The sequence below is a fragment of the Nicotiana tabacum genome, chromosome 22 (assembly GCF_000715075.1).
Source record: "Nicotiana tabacum cultivar K326 chromosome 22, ASM71507v2, whole genome shotgun sequence".
Taxonomy (NCBI): domain Eukaryota; kingdom Viridiplantae; phylum Streptophyta; class Magnoliopsida; order Solanales; family Solanaceae; genus Nicotiana; species Nicotiana tabacum.
The window spans coordinates 13,101,345-13,125,629 of record NC_134101.1 but is presented as its reverse complement, the minus strand read 5'-3'; the positions used below and the strand labels follow the sequence as shown (position 1 = coordinate 13,125,629).

General features: G+C 33.6%; 1 protein-coding gene across 1 annotated transcript; it reads right to left on the bottom strand.

The window, feature by feature from the left end:
* Positions 1-1,576: 1,576 nt before the first annotated feature.
* FUL1 (agamous-like MADS-box protein AGL8 homolog) lies at positions 1,577-8,664 on the bottom strand. The gene is made up of 8 exons (XM_016593472.2): positions 8,343-8,664; positions 3,499-3,580; positions 3,310-3,374; positions 3,098-3,197; positions 2,966-3,007; positions 2,756-2,797; positions 2,535-2,647; positions 1,577-1,896 (listed from the first exon to the last, which is right to left on the bottom strand). The coding sequence occupies exons 1-8, from the start codon at positions 8,525-8,527 to the stop codon at positions 1,791-1,793; spliced, it is 735 nt and encodes a 244-aa protein (XP_016448958.1). The 5' UTR covers positions 8,528-8,664; the 3' UTR covers positions 1,577-1,790.
* Between the last annotated feature and the right edge of the window lie 15,621 nt (positions 8,665-24,285).

The following is a 24,285-nucleotide window of genomic DNA, read 5'->3' as shown; positions in this document are numbered from 1 at the left end:
ATATTTGGAATTTCACTAAAATTTGAATTGAAGATGAAGTTGTGTTTGATTATAAATTTTGCAACATATTTGGATGTCTTTTTTTCCGCATATTTTGCAACTAAACACTAGCAACCTTTCCATTTTCAAGTGAGATTGAACAAATTATAAGATTTTGATAACCAAATATTATTTTCAAAAAACAAATTGAAAAAAAAGAAAATTTAAGTATAAAAGTTATCGCCATTCTTAGGTCTTAAACGTGAAACATGAAACCTTCTCAATTCTCCATTACACGTGTCAAATTTCCGCATCGAAAGAAAGGGTGACATGATCCAAAGTCCAAAGTAATATTTGTATTTTGGCCTAATTAGTCCATCAACCAGTAGGACTCATTGGCCTTATTCGTTCATAATCCTCAAATTACAAATATTTGGAAATGTTATATTCTGCATTAAATCTTCAGGCGCGGAAAATTCTAGCTGTCCTTTCATGTTTTTTTTTGGTGTCGTGATTATCTTTACTATTTTTTATGTCAATATTTTCGTTTTCTTCATAATTTTTTCACTCTTTTTTTTAAAACTTGTTTTGAAAACGTTATTTTTTAACCAAGAATTTATAAAAAATAACTTCTCTATCGGACACAAGATAAATAAGATCTACGTACATCTCATCCGAGGATGATATTGTGTATGTTATTGTTAGGATGGTTGTTGCTAACGAACTCCCAAAGCCAATATTTGTAGTCCCAATCAAGAAAAGAAGACGAAGAAAAAGCAGGCATTTGGCTTGTGTCTTTCTCGTTTTTAACACTTTTCAATCATTTCTTTAATTTATATTTTATACACTTTTTATTTTATTCTCAAACACGAGTTTATGGATAAGTTAATTAAGAACACATGACAAATTGACAATAATAAGATATAGTTGCTTATAGAACAGGAAGGGGAGCCTTGGCGTAATTGGTAAATTTGATGTCATGTGACCAGGAGGTCACAGATTCAAGTTGTAGAAACAGTCTCTTGCAAAAATGCAGGATAAGACTGCGTACAATAGATCTTTGTGGTCCGACCCTTTCCCGGACCCCGGACATAGCGGGAGCTTAGTGCACCGGGCTGCCCTTTTTTGCTTATAGAATAGCATAATTAAGAAATAAGAATATTCGAATAGGGACAGGGGGAATTGGGACAAATAGGAAAAATATATATCTAGGGAAATTAAAGCATTTAGCTCTGGTTTTAGCTAAGCTAAAAATCGACGTGCATGCACGAACTATAGTAACTAAATTTTTGACAATTTATATAATCTCGTTTGAGAGTTTGGTCAATACTTATTAATCATAATTATCAGTTGTTTGGTCGCCTATCCGTAAGTTTAATACATTGGTAAAGCAATAGTATATCACACTAATACATTTTCAGCAACGCAAGTATTTAATGTTCATACATTTCTCTAAAAACAATCACATTAATCCTAACTATGGTATGAGATGAAGATAAAATAATAGAAATGTAGTTTCTGTTGCAAATATCAAGAATATATATATATATATATATATATATATATATATATATATATATATCTCTTCTAAAGATCATTCATAATATTTAATTAGTTATTCAAAGGCAAGGCTGATACAGTAAATCAGTTCATTTTAACATAGTAATGTTTTACAACAGCCCATCTATATATAACTGTATATATTGTGTAAATTAGAGATAGAGTTATTTTTTGGTAAACATATATGAAGCGTTTACTTAATTCTTAGACAAAAATACCTAGCTTAATACTGACCATTAAGTTATTAGCCATTAAAGATGGCGAATCATCCATGGTGGCATCACAGTATTAGCAGTTTGCTGCTGCGAACCTCCTTCTACTTCTCCATTTTCTTCTGCAGTACTCTGATATGCTTCCCTGCATTTTGCATGTTACATCATAGGCAAATGGAGCTTATATACTACGGGTTTAACAGAACCCAGTAATTTTGATATAGTATATAGATATGTGGTCAAAAAGCACAAAAAACTAAACAAAATAGTAAATTTTAAACAATAAGTGTAATGATCACTTAAAAGTTAGGATAACGTTTAAATTTCAGATCCGCCTATAATTTATAGAGTTCCCAAGAAAGCTATCCCCAACTCAAATATGCATCACCTTTTTTCTTATAGATCAAGAAATTCTCGAGGGCTAGTGGTGCACAGTTCGAAGCTCAGTGGATAATAGGCATGCCCGACTGCCTTTTTTCACTTAAATATCTAGTTTTTGTCTGCAGTAGAATTCAAACCTGTGAAGTGCACTTACACATTGCGTTGCGCACTTACCATTAGACCAAAACCCTAGGCATATGCATCCCTTTTTCTTGAGTACTTTATGTAATTGATTAATAGACTTATTAAGCGACAATATGATGATTCGATACACGTTATTTGAAGGTTAATTTTCTCATTTTCTAAACTTATTTTTATACTGCTCTTTGCCTAGCCAATGGCTTATTGAATACAAAAAGTAGAATAAAGAGATTGGGACAGGAAGGGGGAAACTATATATACCCAAGGTTAGGAGAGTCCAATTGCTGTTGAAAAATAAATGAAGGTGAGTTGAGTTCTTGGTTCTGCTGCTCCCGCTGATTTTGCTGGGCCAACTCTTTCTCCCTCTCCTTCACCTGTTTTAAAGGAATTCAAAATTTAATACTGTAATAGTAAATTTCCAGTTGGAAAGATTTGCAGTGATAACTAGAAACATTATAGGGACAAATGAAATAATAATTTACCTTCTTGCAAAGCTGGTTGTTTTGCTCCTGCAGTGCTTTGTCCTGTACCATGCAAAGGAAATGTTAAAGAAACAATTTGTTTCTATCATGCAATTAATATCTCAATAATTAAAAGTGTGTTCTCTCTAACAGCTTAAGCGTCGCACTCCTGAACACACATCTTTTTCCTACTTTTCAAGTAAAGATCAGAACTTGAAAGGAAATTCTTACCTTTTTTTGAAGCTCAGAAATAGACTCATGCATCAATTGGTTCTACAAGAAAAATAAGTCTTTAGTTTAGAGGTGTTTTCTCAAAGAAAATCCAGATTATACAGCTATGTTTTCTAAATAATTTGGTTGTACCTTGCTTGAGCGAATGTGTTTAAGAGCAGAATCCAGCTGGTGTTCCAAATTCTGAAGTTCCTTCGTACTTAACGAGTCCAAATCTTCTCCCATATAATGCCTGCAAATCGTCAATATGAAACGACGAACAGTTTTTAAGGCAATAATGTTTCTACCAAGGGAAATGTATATGTCACATAAAATTCGTTTAACGATATATCAATTATGTGTACCTTTGGTTTCTCTGCAAAACCTCAAGTCTAGCCTTAAGTTTTGCATGTTCCAGGGTCCAGCTTCCCTGCACCAAATTAATTACACCGTCCTCAAAACGAAGAAATGACTTCAAATGTTACGCATTGTTAATAGAAAAGAACTTTTACGAACAATGTATATAAGTTAAATCCGAAATAAATTAGCCATACCGGGCAGCTATGATCAGTAGTAGCAACAAGTTGCCTCTCAGCATATGAGTATCTTTCGTATCTTTCAAGGATCCTCTCCATGCTGATATATTGTATCAGAAGAGAGTTGTTTGATCAGAATCAGATACAAGTCAAATACAGGATAATGGACAAAAGCTTAAAACAATGGTCATTACATTCCCCTAACGCCCCAAGAAAATCAACACAACATAATTTATTAATCTCTTTGATCAAGTCCCTTGATTAGTGTAGCTTTTTATTTTATCTTCATAGCATATATATTCATATATACTATTAAAGTAGATACATTGTGGTGTATCAGAATATTTAGAGAAAATAATACATATATTAGCTTTTGTATTATTAATCCCATGCATGATAGTGTTTTTTAACCTAGTAATTATATATCATATTCGGTACTATTCTTATACATAACAAACTATGACATTTGCAATAACATATTTTTTAATACATGGATAAGCATGCATAAAAACATGATGCTGTCTTTTCCAAATCTTTAATACACAAAATCAAACAGTCGATCAGAAATAACCCCCATAACTAATTTTATTATTACTAATTTCACGATTGCTAATAAGCTCAATTTAGTACTATTCTTATACACCCTACCAAATGACCTCTTAGGGCAAGAACCTAAGAGAGATGTGCATAATTCCAGCTTCTCCAACAAAATAAAGAATATTGGGGTATTAGGAATGTGAAGGAGATAAATTGATAAATAGAATATATGAATTTTATGTGATCAAACTGTAATAATTTCTACACTATTAGAGCATTAAATTTAAACTCTTACTGAAAACCTTATCGCTAAGAACACAACAATAACAACAAATTACTATTATTACGCCTCAATCCCAAGCTAGTCGAGATATATCGAATGATAAATGTTATATTTGGGTCCATTATATTCAATATACATTCCGGACTTGAGGATTATCTAATACAAGGAATTCCATATACTTTCTAGTGGTTGTAACTTTAAATACAAAGAGTCTTCTGGTAAGAACTAGCCTTCAAGTTGGTACAACTTATTTGGATTTTCAACAATCATCATTTTCTATGTTTTTCTATATCTACCTTGATTCCGAGTTATTTTAAATTTTGTTTAAATAACTTCTTTTTCATATGATTCTAGGTTTATCTCTTTCTCTTTTAACATCTTCAATCATCTTGTTTTCACATGCAAGAATTGGTGCATCTGGAGGACTATGTATTCAAACCATCTCAATCTACATTTCCTCACTTTACCCTTTATATTCCCGCTATTTGAACCGCCAAGCAGATGTGATAATTTATGATTTTATAGATTTAATCTTTTATGACCGCAGATCCATTTTAACGTTCACATTTTTGCAACACTCATCTTGTGATTATGTGGGGCTTTGGAGACCCAACAATCAACCAATTTAATGACAAAATAGAAATTTAACTTCCCCTCTTCCTTTTCTTCTCTATATTTTCCCTTCAATAGCCTTCTCCGCCCCCACTCCCACCCCACCCCCAACGCACCCACTGCCCTCAACTCATGACTTTTTTACCATTCTAATGTTATGTCCAACAAAATAAGCAGCCTAGTGTTCATTATAAAGAAGTTAAAAAAAGTAGAAGATATGAAAAAGGAAGAAAGAAGAGAAAAGGACTCTTAAGCTAAACAAATCCATAAACCAAAGACTATCAGCAAAGAGAGACTACAACTTAGCATGCAACAAAATTTAAATGAAGCGTACATCATTAAACTTTTTATGGTTTTCAAAAGAAAAGCTAGGACACAATGCAAATAGATGAAGGAGTCCTATAGTTAAATATAGTATAATATGTACAAGCATTTTACTTTGTATAAAAAAATCATTTGATGCAAGGATATAGCGCGAAGATATGGATTCTACCGAACCCGTAGCTTCTATTTTGGATCCGACATGCCCACCTCTGCATGAATAGTTTCTATGAGTACCAGTTTACAGTTATGATTTACTTTTGCAATGATCATGTAATTTCATTTATATACCTATTTTACGAACGAGGTAAATTTGGGACACGGCTGAAGAAGGTCTTCTTCGAAGCGATAGACTATCTATTTCACTATCATATATAAAAGCATGCAGAGAGAAAGAGTAGATATTGAAAATCTTATGATAGAAAACTAGTTGTATGTACGAGTTTTATTGCTATGCCTGAAGACCCTTTTCATTTATCAATCCTCAATATATACCCTTCTCTTAAAAGTGTGTGATCATCTCATTCAAAGTTTAAACAGTTAAATACACCTTGTTTTTATTTTTTAATTATGTCTTCAACACGCCTAATCATGTGCGAGTTTGATTTTTTCATATGTCAAGAACGGGTATTTTTTGTTTTGTTTTTTAATAATGGATGGAGTTGAGAGTCAAATCAAGAGCTTTGTCTGCTTTTATACTATGTACGTAAAAGTATGTGATCATCTCATTTAAAGTTTAAATTGTTAGAGTGAACATACTTTTATTTATCTAATTATATCTTCAACATGGTCTAGTTCATTCAAATACTTTTATTCGACCCATATCCAGGATTTAAAAAGCATATGTGCACCACTATCTTTAGAAAAATATATGATTTGACAATACAAATATTTTTACGATGACACAAGTTGATGAACAAACTCTAATTAATATTATTAGCATTGTTTATGTTCTCGACTAGTTTTCATACGTTGAAAACTATCAATATAATTGAATCATTACTTACGATTTTAAATATATTACATTATATATAGCAAGCTAAAAATTATTAAAAAATTCTTCATCCATCCTATACGTAGATCTTTTTATGTGCTTCCATTTCCCTATAAATACATGATTTGCATTATTAGTTTTATATTATAGTGCAAGTTTAAGATTAATTTTGTTTTCTGGTACTTCATTTCATGACAAAATGTAAATTTTTTTGAGAGATTAACCTTTTAATTTTAAAGTTCTCTTTTTCATCGAACACTTACAACCTACTATTAGTAGTGATAATTTTCGAGAGAAAAACATGGGATCATAATATCACATTTCATGAAGCATTTTAGTGAAAGCTTTCTTTTTAAGAATAACTTAAGGCCAAGTAACCAAGAAAGAAAAGAAAACGTTCAAAAAACATAAGCATGTTTAATTAAAAAGTCTAAGGGGGCAAGCAAGAATTGACCCCTAACCTTTGGGGATGAAGGTGCACTTATTGACCATTGAGCCAAAATACTCACTTAAGCATGTGTTCACACATGCTTATTTAAAAATAAAATCAGAAACATACAAGTGTTATAATCTATAAGGAGGGGAGCATGGATTCAAGTCTCTCGCTTCGAGAGCAAATTATCTAAGTAATAATATTCAATCTGCTAAATTTAGCTTGTACGTTTTGACACTTTTTAAATTTAAATTAAAAATCGGATTGCATGAGTAGAAGTTTCATCCCTGCTTCATCACAGCAGCTATGAAATCATAGACTATATATTATCATCTCTGCCTAGCCTATTTTGGGTAAGAAATATGTTTGACTTGAATCTTGCCACCTGTTCACCCATAAATGCAAAACAAAACAAAATAATAGTAATATATGTATATAAAGCCAGTAGATACACTGTACCATGAGTACCTCGTTTAATTTATACTATAAAGTTTTGAAGAGTTGGTCACTGTACCATGAGTACCTCGTTTGAAGACATTTGCATGAAACACAAGTACTTAAAGATACATTTGAAATTAAGAATGCTTTTACAACTTGGCTTCCAAAATAAAACACAGATTAATCTTTTTGTCATGGTTTATTTGTAACTAAAAATGTTTGACTAATATACTTTATATATTTCGATTTATGTGAATCTATTTCTTTTTTAGTCCGTGTCAAAAAAATTGATTGTTTTTATATTTGTAAGCACTTTATCTTTATGCTATAATTTATAATCACACAAAATATATATGCCTCATTTTATACCACAAATTTAAAAATATTTTTTTTTCTTAAACTCCGTGTCCAATCAAAAGAGTATTTTTACGCCACAAATTCAAAAATCTTTTTTTTTTATTTTTTATTCTGCACGTGCTTTTCTTCTTGTTTGACACGAAGCAATCTGCTGTTAAAAATGAGAACTATTTTTAGAAACTACACGAGGAAACGCTAATAATATTGGATCTATCAAAATTGAGTCTGCAAAAGAGATTTTATAGGTTTTTGCATGGAAATGACTGCTTAATAAAATATTATTATAAACAGGAACTACACACAACAACAACCGTACGCTGACTGGAAAGGTTGAGATACCGTCTCTGGTAAAATCTCGACTCAAAAAAAATAAAAAGAAATAATAGAAACAAACAATATCAACAACAAAACAAAAGTCAAAAAAATAATAACAGCAATCTAAAAATCAAAAAATTAGATGGAAGAAAGTAGTGGCGGCAAACATAACAACACCAAAATACTAGAAAATCAATGCGGAAGATATTACACAACAATAGAAATGGGAAGAATTTAAAGGAACAAAGAACGAAAGCTACTGCTCAAGATTGCAAGTAACTTGGTATCGAGCAGTAACAGGTGCATATAGCTAGCACATAAAATTTAAGAATATAAAACAAGTAAACACAAACAGGGAATTAGATACAAAAAGTCAAAATTAATAAAAACAAAAGGCAACACTGTTCCAAAAGTAAATAAAGAATGTCAAGAACTAAAAATTAAATATCAAGAAGGGAGAAATGTGATGACTATACCATTTCTTAAGAAAAAAAAAAGAAAAAAAAAAGGTTCTAATTAATTGCTAAGGAAAACCATAAAAAACAGTAGTAAAAGATAGGGAAAAGACGTACCAAGAATCAGTGGCATATTCAAAGAGTTTGCCTTTTGTAGAAAAAACAATCAAACCAACCTCAGCATCACAAAGCACAGAGATCTCATGAGCTTTCTTAAGCAAACCAGATCGACGTTTTGAGAAAGTAACTTGCCTATTAATTTTGTTCTCAATTCTCTTCAACTGCACCCTTCCTCTTCCCATTTCTTTTTTTGGGTAATTTTTTCCCCTGAAAAACAAAAAAGAGAGTAATATATTCTCTCAAATGGAGAAAGAAAAGAAGAGTGCAGAATAAGAAAGTGATGGTCTTATTCTCTTTATTTCTCTCTTTGGTATCGAAATGATTATTTTGTAGCTTCAGGAATTTTTTATTGTTACTAATGGGAAGTGGAAATTAAATATCCCAGATGGGAGGAGAGAGAGGAGAATGGTATTTGAAAAACCAGAATGGTTTCGTCAATTGCGTTGTCGATGTTTTATTGGTTAGAGAAACTGGTGCGTCATTAGTGTCTGGAGTAAAGGCCACAAGTTTTTGGAGAAATCAACAATGGACAAAAGGTACGGACTAGGTATCTTTTTCACTTACTCATCTTTATGATTTCATTACTTTCTCCGTCCCAATTTGTATTAATTCGATTGGATACAAAATTTAAAGGTAAATTAATTTTGAAAATCTTACGGAAATATCCCAAAAAAGTTTCAAATTACGAACCTCTAATCATTAATCATAAACTTACCAAAACTAGCTAGTCAGGCACATATAAAAATTAAAAAATTCAAAAAATTAAGGTTCTTTCTCTCAAAAAATCACACACAAACATCTTCTACCATATTTTTAAGGGTGATTAACAACATTATATGCAAGACGAAAAGGAAATTTCATAAATGAGGCAACAAATAAGATGATGAAATACACACACACACACACACACATATATATATATATATATACAAGATTCCAAAAATCTAAGCAAAAAAGGACTTTTTTCAATGGGTATGGTTGAGATTCATTGAAAACATATAGATGAATCAATATACAAAATTTGAGGAAGATTGGAGGTGATTTGGACTGAACTAGTATCAAAATTCGTAGTTAAAATCGAGTTCATAAAGTTCTTCTGTGACACATGTATCTAACATATATCACACATGTATCTCACACGCATGTATACGTGGATATACATGTGATATTTATTTGATACAAATATGATACACATCTGATATACAAGTGATACACACATGTGAAACACATATCATTTTTTCATGTTCATCCTTTACTTCGAATTTTCAATTCAAACACCTCAAAACTCTACTAAAGCATCTCAAAATTGAGATTCAAGCTCCTTTAGATGTACCCAATCTATTTTAGTAACACCCACTCAAAAGAAAGCAAAAAACTTGACTTTTTTTGTTCCAAATAGCTAATTGGCTAATATTAGTAATATTTTATGAATTAGCCAATTTTTGTAATAAGCTACTTATAAATGGACATAACTAGTATTTTCTCATTAATATTTTTAGTACGAAGATATATTTTATCTATGTTAATTTATGTGTCTTAATTTGACTAGATATAAAATTTAAAAAGATGTGAAAAACTTTTCAATCTTGTGGTCTTATACTAAAAATGTGTGATATATAAAAATATCCTTGAATCTTGTGGTTTTAAACATATCATGTAAAAAGTTTGAGTTAAAGAGTTATTAAATATAGAGAGATACATTAATTTTTAAATAAATTAAAATGAAAAGTATGACGCATAAATTGAAACGAAGAGAGTATCATTTTTTGAGAGACAAGCTAAAAAAAAAAATATCACATAAATTGAAAAGGCAAGAATAATTTTATAGTTAGTAGATTTTGAAGCACACGCGTATTATGTATTTACTGCATATCAATGGTGCAATTATTAAATTATAACATCAATATTATTAAAAACAGAAATTAAATGATAAATAGAAATGAAAGATACACATATAAAATAGAAATGACATAATAATGATTGTTGATCTTATTTGCCTTACTTAATAGAAGACGAAGCTCTACTTATTTTTCGTCATGTTCCACAATTTAGCATAGTAGTATGTATTTATTATCTTTATTTTTAATTTTCTGAAAAATTAAGAATAGAAATTCTATATTATTGTATAGTTGCAGAAAAAACCCAGAGAATGTATAGCGCATATGATTTTTTTGCAGAAAATATACAAAAAGAAAATATCCGTGGGAATAGCTAAAAAATTCAGGACCGGAAAATCTTATAATACTTTCATAATTTTTAAACTTGATGTTGATTTAAAGAGTATAATAGTAGGTAATGGAAAATACGCAACGGCATTACAAATGATTTTTATATTGTTGTAATCTTTATATGATTGTATTTTAAAAAAATTATCCCAATTTATGTGGTATTGTCTCCGTTTTTAGTATGTCCCAGCAAGAAGAAACAGATTTACTTTTATCTTTTAATTTTAACTTTAAAGAGATAATTTTTAACCACACAAATATCTATGAAATATTTTTACGATAATTTTCAAAAAATATTTTTTTTTCTTTCTTAAACTTAGACCATCAATTACATAATCTGGGATGGACATAGTACTAGCCATTAATGTATATATACATTTTTTCCAAAAATATTATAGGAATAGTGTTTGATTGAAGGGTAAAAAATCACTCAACATTATACGAGTACTTTGGTCAATTAACTTTTTTAATTTGGGTCTACTATTACTTGTAATAGTATGTAAGTTATCTTAATTTTCAGATAATCAGTTTCATTTGTTCCCAAATTGCTTAATTTCGGTCAATTATCTTTTAAATGAATTAATAGTATGATACTTGCACTACAAATATATAGAAAACAAACTCTTTTTTAAATAGTGACGGCTACCTTGTGAGCTAGGTGAATAGGAGTAATTCATTTGCTTGTCAGTTTTCACTTTCAGTCATACTAGCATAATCTTTTTGATGTCATTGATTTGGACTCTATCTATTTTGACTTGTCAAGTAATATAATATCACTAATCTAACTGAATAAAGTTTGGACAATGAAATTACATAATACCTTTAATATAATTCATCGCATACCAATCCAAATAATTTGGGCAGAACTTTGATCTAGAAAAAGTTATGTAAAATTGCGTAATTAGCAATTACTTGCTCCACACTGTAGGAGTCATCATCTCTTTTATAGGCGGATTTAAAAGTTATGTGAAAAATACGAGTTTACGCATCGAGGTTTAGACGAACAAAGATAAATATCTTTGACATTTTGTGAACCACTTGATAGTTGATACTATATGTGGATTCGCCTTGAACATAGAGGAAATGATAAGAAACTGTTTGAGGGTCTGTTGTTGTCAAAAAGCCCACAACGCAACAAATTGTCTGCTGTAGATGGAATCTTTAGCACGAAATTAGATTGTTGTCCAAAATACCATCATTCATCTGATGTTATTTCACCGAAATAGAGTTAAATTAGACTTACACCCTTTCCTTTTTTGGGAGTACAAATAATATGAGAGAGAGAAGCTCTCAAGGTAGAAATTTGAAAATAAGAATTACTATAATTATTTTGAAAGCTCTTTTGATATTCTTCTTTTCTAAGTGACTATTTAAAGAAGACTAGTGATGTAATTTTTTGCACAAACAAGTTTTTGAAAAGTCATCTGCAGGTAAGCATCTAAACTAATTCGTACTCTCCCATTTTAATGTATTTGATATAGTTTAATTCGGAAAGAAATTTAAGAAAAAAATAAAGATTTTTAAAATTTGTGGTGCTAAATATGTCACAATATTTTTGTGGCTATAAAAGCTTCTTATTTACGTTTAAAGTTAGCTGCTTTCAAATATAAAAATATTACCAATCTTTCTAGAAAAGATCAATAAGAAAATAATAGCAAATTAATTAAAATGTAGGCAGTAAGAAATATCTGGATTCAGATTTTCCATCTTAAAGTTTTGATTTTGGCAGAAAAAACAAACGAAAGTAGTTCAAAAATAAAATGTGTGTTCTTTTAACAATCACTATTGGTAATAATAATCATAACCCTTATGAAATAATCACACACTTACCTGAGGTATGAATATAATATACGCGGAGATAAAGTTGGAAATGAACGAAAATAATTAAATATATAGAAGCCTCGTGATATTGTCTGCTCTCAAAGTCTCAAGGGGGAACATTTTACTATGGAACGTAGTAAAATCTAAAAGAAGAAAGTTAAAAACTGGTGTATGCTGGGTTGAGTCGGGTAAATAGTTAAATTTCCTATTTTGGGCCATACATTTTTTTTACTCCACACATGTAAAAAGGTACAATGTGTAATGGGCTATGTGGTCCATAGAATTTAAGCTGCCAACTTCGTAGTAGTTGTTACGCTACAGTGGTACGTATATTTATGTCTATTTTTTTCTGTCTGTTCCTTTGACTAATTGCTTTTGTCAATTGAAGTAAGAACGAGAGACATTTAACCTTGTCTAAACATGACAGTCACCTGTTCCCTTTTTCTCATCCAACCACCATGCACATTTTTTTTCTGCACCCTTTAAGATTTAAATTTTATGAGTTCAACTTTTAAGGTTTTAGCATTGAATCTATTATATTTTTAAATTCATGGGTTCATACCTACTATTTTTATAATTTTAACAAATATTTACTCCGCGTCGAAATTTATGGGTTCAATTGAACCCGTCATCAACACTCTATATCCTCCCATGTCCCCCGGTGCTCCCAACTTTGCTTCTTTGGTGATTTGAACCAGCAACCTTAAATGCCGTTTCGCACCAGAAATAAGGATAATAATTTTGGGATAGAATTTAAAATTGTATTTATCCTTTATTTAGTTATAGGTATTTGCTAATCCCGTGATAAGTTTTAAAATGATGAGATTAGATATTCATATAGAAGGTGAGATAATTAATCCCATAGAATATCTCACCCCATAGGATATCCTGATTTATCCCACTATTGTACCAAACGACCCTTACGACTTAGATGTAGGGTGTTTACCATTTTGAGCAATCATTATGTACACTTTCTTCCTTTATTAACTTTATAAAAAATAGGATCGTTTCATTCCGTGGAAAAGATAAGAAATTATACATTAGTATACATATAAATATTTTTTACATTATTAATGTAATTTAATTCATTATAATATGTTATTAATTAATTTACTTTTCAAGTACTATGTCAAACTTCAATATAGATAGTTACATATTCTTATAGACCAAATAATATAAGAATTATATTGACACTAATATGCACAAAACATAATTTCAAAGATAAAATGGATTCAAATCTTATTATTGTGGGGGTCCATCCCATTGGTTAACAATAGTTGTCAATAGCCTTATGCCTATTGTACCTATACTATGGCAAGATTTTTGGTGAAAGATCTTATTTGGAGCCAAAATTTGGTTAACAATAGTTGGCAATAGCCTTATGCCTATTGTGCCTATACTATAACAGAGATATTTGGTGAAAGATCTTATTTGGAGCCAAAATTTAGAAATAAGTGGAGGAGATTAAAACTCTGTTTGGTTATAGATTTTGTCAAAAAATTTCTTACCTGTTTGTTTGTAGATTTTATCCATATTTTGGTAAATTTTCAAATCTAAAAATCTAAATCCTAAAACCAGTTCAAGAGTTATTTTTGGCCCAAAATATTACTGTTTGATTTTAAAAAAAATCAAAAATTGCCCTAAACATTTGTATTTATTAAAAAAAAATCACTTTCTGTAATTATGACTCAACTAATCTATACCTACCCACATTTTCATCACTAAACTCACGTGACTTTGGCCTTCTCTATAAACAGAAGAAAATCTTCGCCAAAGTTGTTGTGCCAATTTGTGGCAATCCACAACAAAGATAAAACTGGAAGGTAATTTGCTAAAATTTGCTAATACTTGTATAAATTTTCTTCAGATTTATTTCGCTTGTTTTGTATGAATTTTCTTCAGATTTTTGTTTCGCTTGTTTTGTATGAATTTTCTTTAGAGTTGTTGGGTATTTTTGATAGTTTTTAAAACTTATGGGTATAAGTCACATTTTGTATTTATTTATTTTTTTAAAAGTAAAATATGTTTTAAAAAAATTATGTCCAACCAGATTTTCATCTTCAAATCAAACTTCACCTAAATCAGATTTTGTAAAATAAATTTAGGAATCTTTGGCCAAACGCTAGCTAAAAATGCTCATGTAGCACACTTGGAGCCTACGACTCTTTTCTCCTATAAAAGGAGGACCTCTTTCACTTATTTAGTCACACCAACAAAGAGAGAAAGAAAGAGTGAGGCATCATAGACAGGATATAAGAAAATAGCATGTGAAGAAAATAGAGAGTGTGAGCGATATTATAGTGAGGTGGGAATATCAAAAGAGGGTTTTTTTTTTTTAGTGTTGTAGTGATCTTTGAAGTATTTTACTCGTACCTACAAAGTGTAAAATTTCTTGTTATAGTGATATCAGTTGCTCCTCTCGGGTTCGTAGTTTTTTTCCTTATTCGGAAAGGTTTTCCACTTAAATTTTTTGATGTCATTGTTACTCTTTAATTATTGCTGATTACCGTATCTCGGTGCTGCATTATTATTTCGCTTTATTACTGCAAATATTATTCTTGTGGGAGTTTATTCACAATAACAGAGCACAGATTCTGCTAGTCCACAAAAATACTAGATGTTGATGCCAAAATGTCTGATACTATGAAAGTTGAGAATTGGACTAATTTGGATGAAAAGGCTGCTAGTGCAATCAGGTTGCACTTATGAGATGATGTGGTAAATAACATCATTAATTAAGACACCGCATGTAGTATTTAGACAAGGTTGGAAAGCCTATACATGTCCAAAACGCTGACAAATAAATTATACCTGAAGAAGCAATTACATGGGTGAAGGTACGAATTTTTTGTCATATTTAAATGTGTTTAATGGACTAATCACATAGCTCGCTAACCTCGGAGTAAAGATCGGAGAAGAAGATAAAGCCATCTTGCTCTTGAACTCGTTGCCATCTTCGTACGATAATTTGGCAACAACCATCATGCACGGTAAGACGATTATTGAGTTGAAAGATGTCACATCGGCTCTTCTACTCAATGAGAAGATGAGAAAGAAGCCTAAAAATTAAGGACACACTCTCATCACAGAAGGTAGAGGCAGCAGATACCAAAGAGGTTCGAGCAACTATGGTAGATCCGGAGGTCGTGGGAAGTCCAAGAACCGATCCAAATCAAAAGCCAAAAATTGCTACAATTGCGATCAACCAGGTCACTTCAAAAGAGATTGCCCAAATCTAAGAAAGGGAAAAGATGAAACTAGTGGCCAAAAGAATGACGACAGCACAACCGTCATGGTGCAAAATAATGATAATGTTGTTCTCTTCATAAATGAGGAAGATGAATGTATGCACTTGGCAGATCTAGAGTCGGAATGGGTGGTTGACACAACGACATCTTATCATGCCACATCGGTAAGAGAACTTTTTTGCAGATATGTAGCAGGTGATTTCGGCTCTGTGAAAATGGGTAACACAAGTTACTCAAAGATTATGAGGATTAGTGACATTTGTATCAAGACAAATGTCGGATGCACATTGATTCTAAAGGACGTGCTACATGTACCTGATTTGCGGATGAACTTGATCTCAAGAATTGCTTTGGACCGAGATGGGTACGAGAACTATTTTGCAAATCAAAAATGAAGACTTATTAAGTGATCATTGGTGATTGCAAAGGGAGTTGTTCGTGGCACGTTGTATAGGACAAATGCAGAAATATGCCGAGGTGAATTGAGCACATCACAAGATGAGATTTTTTGCAGATTTGTGGCACAAAAGAATGAGTCATATGAGCGAGAAGGGATTGCATATTCTTGTCAGGAAATCACTCATCTCTTTTGCCAAAGGTACAACGGTAAAACCTTGTGACTACTGTTTATTTGGTAAGCAGCATAGAGTCTTATTTCAGACATCATCTGAAAGAAAATTGGATATGCTTGATTTAGTATATTTTGATATTTGTGGTCCAATGAAAATTGAATCAATGGTCGGTAAAAAATATTTTATTACTTTTATTGATGATGTTTCACATAAGTTATGGGTTTATATCGTGAAAACCAAAGATCAGGTGTTTCAAGTTTTCCAGAAGTTTCATGCTCTGATAGTTCCTGAAAGAGTATTGTTTAAGTCATGGGATCAAACATGAAAAGACAGTTCCTGAAATCTCACAATACAATGGTGTAGCTGGGAGGATAAATCACACCATTGTTGAGAAGGTGACAAGCATGCTCAAAATAGCTAAACTGCCTAAGTCATTCTGGAGTGAAGCAGTTCAAACATCCTGTTATCTGATTAATAGAAGTCTATCACGACCCAAAACCCAACATGTCGTGATGACGCCTATTATCGTACTAGGCAAGCCGATGTCTCACACATACCAACATTTTTAAATACCAAAAATACAGAAATAGGTTTAAATAAGTAAGAATTTCGTAAAAACTAAATATAAACATCATAACTCAGTACAAAATTCTCCCAAAAGATCTGGGTGTTACGGAGTACATAAGCATCTACATAACAACATGGTCTAACCAATGGAACACTGTCTAGGAAAGTAGAATAGTATAAACAAGGCTAAAAGATAAAGGAGGAGAGTCAAGGTCTGCGGATGCGAAGGCAGCTACCTCGATGATCTCTGAACTGATGAAACACTAGGAATTAGCAGCCGTCATGCCCGGAAACACCTGGATCTGCAAGTGTAGGGTGTAGCGTAAGTACAACCAACTCAATAAGTAACAAGTCTAACCTGTGGTCTGAAAGCAGTGACGAGCTCAAACAATACAGTAAATATACAGAGTTTAACAATACAGAAAAGTAGGCATGCTTCTAGGTTCAATAGTTAAGTTTAGCACAGATAAAATATGCCAAGTGTGACTGATAAGAAGAGTATGACGTCTCTATAGCTACATGCCAATAATATCGTGTGTGATGCAACACAATGAAATCCCAAGTACTCACACTCACATAGCACTCAATCTGTCTGTCTCAATTCTCGCTCGTCACGCTCAGTCAGACAACACTATACGATACCTGATGCGGTGTGCAGCCCGATCCACATATAGCCATAAGGCCTGTTGCGGCATAACCCGATCCATATATATATATATATATATATATATATATATATATATATATATATATATATAAGGCTTGTTGCGGATTGCAACCCGATCCACATATATAAATACAATAAGGCTTGTTGCGGCGTGCAACCCGATTCATATATATATATATATAGCCATAAGGCTTGTTGCAGCGTGCACCCCATTCCTGCAACAACACATCACTCACACCACGACACTTAGTCACCAATCTCTCTAGTCTCTCGGGCTCACAAAACTCAAGCTAAGCAGCCCTAATCAATGATACGAGTTGTGACAATATACGATAACGGAGACTGAGATATGACACATAATGATGAATCTGACCAAGTACATAACTGCAATTAAACAAATAACTCAGCAGCAAAGAACAACCACTGTGGGACCTAATAGTAGCAACATATAGCCTAAACAAGATTTCTAGCATGAATTCAAGTGCTCTAACACATAGAGTACAGTAAAAATATTCAGATAAAATAGCTACGCAGTTCCAAGGTATCGACTTAATCACAATTTCAACGGTGCACGTCTACGCGTCCGTCACCTAGCATGCACGTTACCTCAACCTCAATCACATAATACGTAATTCAGGGGTTCATACCCTCAGAACCAAGATTAGAAGTGTTACTTACCTCAAACTGTGCAAGAATATACTCCAACAAGCTCTTTCCTCGTGAAACGGCCTCCAAATGCCTCAAATCTAGCCACAATCAGTTCAATACAATCAACATGAGCTAAAGGAATCAATTCCATAAGAAAATACTAAGTTCTTAATCAAAAGTCAACTCAAAACTCGGCCCTGAACCTACATCTCGAAATCCAATAAAAGTTACAAAATTCGGAAGCCCATTCAACCACAAATCCAACCATACCAAATTTACCAAAATCCGACACCAAATCAGCACTCAAATCCCCGAATTAGGCTCTTCAAATCCCTAGCCTCTAACATCCAAAATTACACCTCAGAAGCACACAAACTAGGTGGAAAATTCAATGGGAAAGCATAATTATTGAATAAATTTAACCTCATGTGACTTACCTCAAGAATCCCTTCGAAATTCCTCTCAAAAATCGTCTAAGCCCAAGCTTGAAATGTCCAAAATGATAAAAATCACGGAACCCTCATATTTTAGACACTGCCCAGTGCTTTCGCACATGCGGGCCAAATATCCGCACCTGCGGAATCGCTTTTGCGATAGGAGCTCCACTTCTACGGAAGTCACTTAAGTCCATAGGGTTCGCACATGCGCTCCAAGTTCCGCACATGCGGAAGCGCTTCTGGGACCCTCGATCTGCTTTTGCGAAGACAACCTACTCTCCACTTCTCCGCATCTGTGGAGCCTTGCTCGCACATACGGGCTCGCTTATGCGGAAGACCCCTTGTACTTGTGTCACACCCCGGGCTAGCCCAGCTCCGCACCTGCGGCCAATACCCTTGCAGGTGCGATCACACGAGAAGGCTCCCAGCTTCAGCAATGCTCTAAGTCCCATTTTTCATCCGTTAACCATCTGAAATCCACTCGAGGCTCCCGGTACCAAAACAAAATATACCAACAAGTTTTAAATACTACGAACTAAGTCGAGCCTTCAAATCACATCAAACAACGCTAAAACCATGAATCACGCATCGATTCAAGCCTAATGAACTTTTGAACTTCTAACTTCCACATTCGATGTCGAAACCTACCAAATCACGTCCGATTGACCTCAATTTTTGCACACAAGTCACACATGATACCACAGACCTACTCCAACTCCCGAAACCCCAATCCGAGCCCGGTAACCACAAATTCCACTCTCAGTCAATCTTTTAAATTTCTAATTTTCGCCATTTCAAGCCTAATTCAACTACAGACCTCCAAATCACTATCCGAACGCACTCTTATGTCCAAAATCACCCAATGTAGCTAACGGAACCACCAAAAGTCCAATTTGGAGCTATTTACACACAAGTCAATATCCGGTCAATATTTTTAACTTAAGCTTTCAACCTTGAGACTAAGTATCTCAACTCATTCCAAAATATTTCCGTACCCGAACCAGCTACCCCGGTAAGTCACATAGCAACTATTATGCATAAAACGAGAAGTAAATAGGGGAACATGGCTACTACTCTTAAAATGACCAGCTGGGTCGTTACAGAGTCCATCAGTTCCGTCGAAGTTTGACATCGCAGATAGTTCGGACCAACAAGGAGGTGTCCTACTCACATATGAATGTGTTCGGTTGTAGAGTTTTTGCACATGTACCAAAGAAGCAGAGAACAAATCTAGATAATAAATGTTTTCCCCAAATATTCATCGGATATGGAGATGAAGAGTTCGGATACAGATTGTGGGATCCTATAAAGAAGAAGGCCATTAGAAGTAGAGATGTAGTCTTTCAAGAAAATAAAGTTGGAATTGCTGATGATATGTCAGAGAAGGCCAAGAATGGTATAGTCCCTAACCTTGTTACCATTCCTTCTATTTCTAACAATCTCATAAGTGCAAAAAGTAGGACCGATGAGGTTGCCAAGTGGGGGAGCAACCTGATGAGGTTATTGAGCAGGGGAGACACTTGATGATGACACACGGCAAGTGGAGTACCCTACTCAGGGAGAAGAGCAACCTTAACCTCTGAGGATATCAGAAAGGCTAAGGGTAGAGTCAAGTAGGTACCCTTCCACAAAATATGTCCTCATCTGTGATGAAGGGGAACCAGAAAGTTTTAAGGAGGTATTGTCCCATCCAGAAAAGAACCAGTGGATGAAAACCATATAAGAAGAGATGAAATCTCTACAGAAAAATGGCATGTACAAGCTGGTTGAACTTCCAAAGGGTAAAAGACCATTCAGATGCAAATGGGTCTTTAAACTCAAGAAAGATGGAAATGGCAAGCTGGTCAGATACAAAGCTCGATTGGTAGTAAAAGGCTTCGAACAGAAGAAAGGTATTGATTTTGATGCAATTTTCTCACTTGTTGTCAAAATAACTTTTATTCGAACAATTTGGAGACTAAATCTTGAAATGGAGCAGTCAGACGTGAAAACTGCATTTCTTCTTGGAGATTTAGAAGAGGAGATTTATATGGAGCAGCCAGAAGGATTTGAAGTAGCTGAAAAGAAACACATGGTGTTCAAATTGAATAAGAGTCTTTATGGGTTGAAGCAGGCACCAAGGCAGTGGTACAAAAAGTTTGACTCATTCATGAAAAGTCAAACTTACATGAAGACCTATTCTGATCCATGTGTATACTTCAAAAGATTTTCTAATAACAACTTTATTATATTATTATTATTATATGTGGATAACATGTTGACTGTAGGACAAAACAAGGAGCTGATTACAAAGTTGAAGAAAGATCTATCCAAGTCATTTGATATGAAAGATTTTAGCCTAGCACAACAAATTCTGGGGATGAAGATTGTTCGAGAGAAAACATGTAGAAAGTTGTAGCTATCTCAGGAGAACTAAATTGAACGTGTACTGGAACACTTCAACATGAAGAGTGCTAAGCCAGTCAGCATACTTCTTGATGATCATCTGAAGTTAAGCAAGAAGATGTGTCCTACAACAAAAGAGGATAAAGAGAGCATGGCCAGAGTTCCTTATTCTTCAGTTGTCGGAAGCTTGATGTATGCAATGTTATGCATCAGACCAGAGATTGCTCATGTAGTTGGTGTTGTCAGCAGGTTTCATGAAAATCCTGAAAAAGAACACTGGGAAGCAGTCAAGTGGATACTCAGGTACCTGAGAGGTACCTCTGAAGACTGTTTGTGTTTTGGAGGATCTGATCCAATCTTGAAGGGTTATACGAATGTTGATATGGTATGTGATCTTGATAATCGTAAATCTACTACTTGATACTTGTTCACAGTTTCAGGGAGAGCTATATCATGGCAGTCGAAGTTGTAGAAATGCGTCGTACTCTCTACAATTGAAACAGAGTATATTGTCTCTACTAAAGCTGGCATGGAGATGGTATGGCTGAAACGGTTTCTTCAGGAACTTGGATTGCACCAGAAGGAATATATAATCTATTGTGACAGTCAAAGTGCAATAGACTTGAGCAAAAATACCATGTATCATACAAGGGCGATGCATATCGACGTGAGATATCACTAGATTAGAGAAAAGATAGAAGATGGATCTATGCAGGTCAAAAAGATCCATACAAGTGAGAATCCTTCAGATATGTTAAATAAGGTGGACTAAGAGACAAGTTTGCCTTGTACAAAGAGCTTGTCGACATGCACTCAAACTAGAACTCGGTGCTACCTCCTCCAGGTGAATAGGGATGGAGGAGGAGATTATGGGGTCTATCCCATTGGTTGGCAATAGTTGGCAATAGCCTTATGCCGATTGTGCCTATATTATAGCATAGAACTTTGGTGAAAGATCTTACTTGGAGCCAAAGTTTAGAAATAAGTGGAGGAGATTAAAAATTCTCCTATAGCACACTTGGAGCCTATGGCTCTTTTCTCCTATAAAAGGAGAACCTCTTTCACTTCTTTAGTCAATGATAAGTGGGGATTTTGACTACTTATTAGTACCTTTTTGCTTTCGTTTTTGTCCAAAAGATTTTAATTGTGTTCCCGAAAATTGATGAAATATGCTTAACTGCAGGAATAATGAAAAATGAGCCACCAAGATGAAATCTAACTCAAGAAGGAATGATCTGAACTCAAGGACACAAACATGCACAGAAGCTCAAAGTGCAGACCGCAGATTTTCATCTGTGGCTGCAGATTGTGAAGAAACTCCTATCAGAGACAAGTGCAAAGTGCGGTCTGCACATGACATGCGCGACGACAAAACCTGGGCAAGAGCAAAAGTTTAGAGAACTTGAATCTCAAGTTCAACAGAAGTGCGGACCGCACAATTATTGTGCGGTCGTAGAAGAATAGCTACGCGGCCGCAGTCACATTTGTGCGGTCCGCAGAAGAGTAATGTGCAGACGCACTCAGAAATGCGCGGATCGCAGAAAGAGAGAAGTGTGGTCGTAGTTCAAAATTATGCGGACGCAGGTTTCCATTCCTGTCAGGCTGAAGCAAAGTGCGGGCCATACATGGAAATGTGCGGCCGTAGAATCTCCAAAAGGGCATTTTTGTTCGAAAATTCCAGCACTGTATAAATAGAAGAGTTTCACTTTTTTAGGTCAAGTTTTGACATCAACAGCTATAGTAGACATTTTCTTTTACTTTTTTTTTTAGTGGTTTTTGCTATTTTGAGCTTTTTGAATATTGATTTCATCATTTTAATTATCAATATGGGTTTAATCATCACTTCTTCTTATTCTTCTTCTTCTTCTTCTTCTTCTTCTTCTTCTTCTTCTTCTTCTTCTTCTTCTTCCAATTTAAGCATGAGTAGCTAAATTTTCACTAGGGTTGTGACCCAACCCTAGTGTGTAAACTTAATGGGTGTTTGATTTATTGCTTGTTTATGGTTGGGTGTTGGTTATCTAGCCTAGTTCTTTCTTTCACGTGAAGAATTAATATTTGCAAACATTATTTCATGCCTATTTGACTTGGTCTCTACCTGAGAAAGAGTGACTTAGTCCAGGAAAACTTAGTTAGCAAGAAATTGGGTCAATGGAGAGATTGATAAGCCCGATTAAAGGGTTGAACCTAGAAATAGTAAAACCCGACTTGAGCTTATCATCAATTGTTTTGCTCAATACACATTTGGACTTGAGAAAGTCAAATTGGGCAAAATCACTCTCTGACCGAAAGGTATTGAGTGGGTACTTGGGTGTTGATAGCTATAATACACCCCGACCACTAAAACAAGCTCTAAAGTTTACAACCTAATAGGTGAACACCTAGGTGAAGGTCATCGCCCTAGGCTTTTCATAACATTTGAAAAACAACCAAAAACACTTTCATAGTTTAAATTCTTAGTTTGTAGTCTTCGTTTAAATTAGACCTAGAAATAACCCAAATATGTGAAAGTGCAAATTGAAATAATTCAAGTTCATACACTATAATATATATTCCTAAGACACATTCATAGTTCTCTATCGAAAATCGACCCCGACTCCTTGTTGGGTATTACTATTGTATCGACCGTTTTCAGTCACACCAACAAAGAGAGAAAGAAAGAATGAGGCATCATAGACAGGGTATAAGAAAATAGTCTGTGAAGAAAATAGAGAGTGTGAGCGATTTTGTAGTGATATGGGAATATCAAAAGAGGGTTATTTCTTTTGAGTGTTGTAGTGGTCTTTGAAATATTTTACTCGGACCTACAAAGTATAAAATTCCTTGCTATAGTGATATCAGTTGCTCCTCTCGGGGTCGTGGTTTTTTCCCTTATTCAGAAGGATTTTTCACGTAAAAAACTTGGTGTCATTGTCACTTTTTTATTATTGTTGATTATCATATCTCGGTGTTACATTATTATTCAGATTTTATTACCATGAATATTATTCTTGTGGGGGTTTATTCCCAACAATTACAAATGTTTAAATCAAACAGTATCTATGTGCCTATGCTCGGATTCACCGATTCAAGAATTCAAGATGAGATGGATAGAAGAGACTTTAGGATTCCACAAGTTTCAAAGGTGAATAATGTGAGTATGAATTGTAGTTCTTGCAGTAATGAGAAGAATCTTGAATGAGCAATCATTCCTACACAAAATGAAAAACCTAAATACTTCTTCTAAATTCTTAATTAAAAATAATTTTTAACTACCTCGTAACAGAATTGTTTCATTGAGAAAGTAAAACCGGCACACAGAATTGTTTCATTGAGAAAGTAAAACCGGCAAAATAAATTGATACTTTGCTCTCAATTGACTAAGTAACTCCTC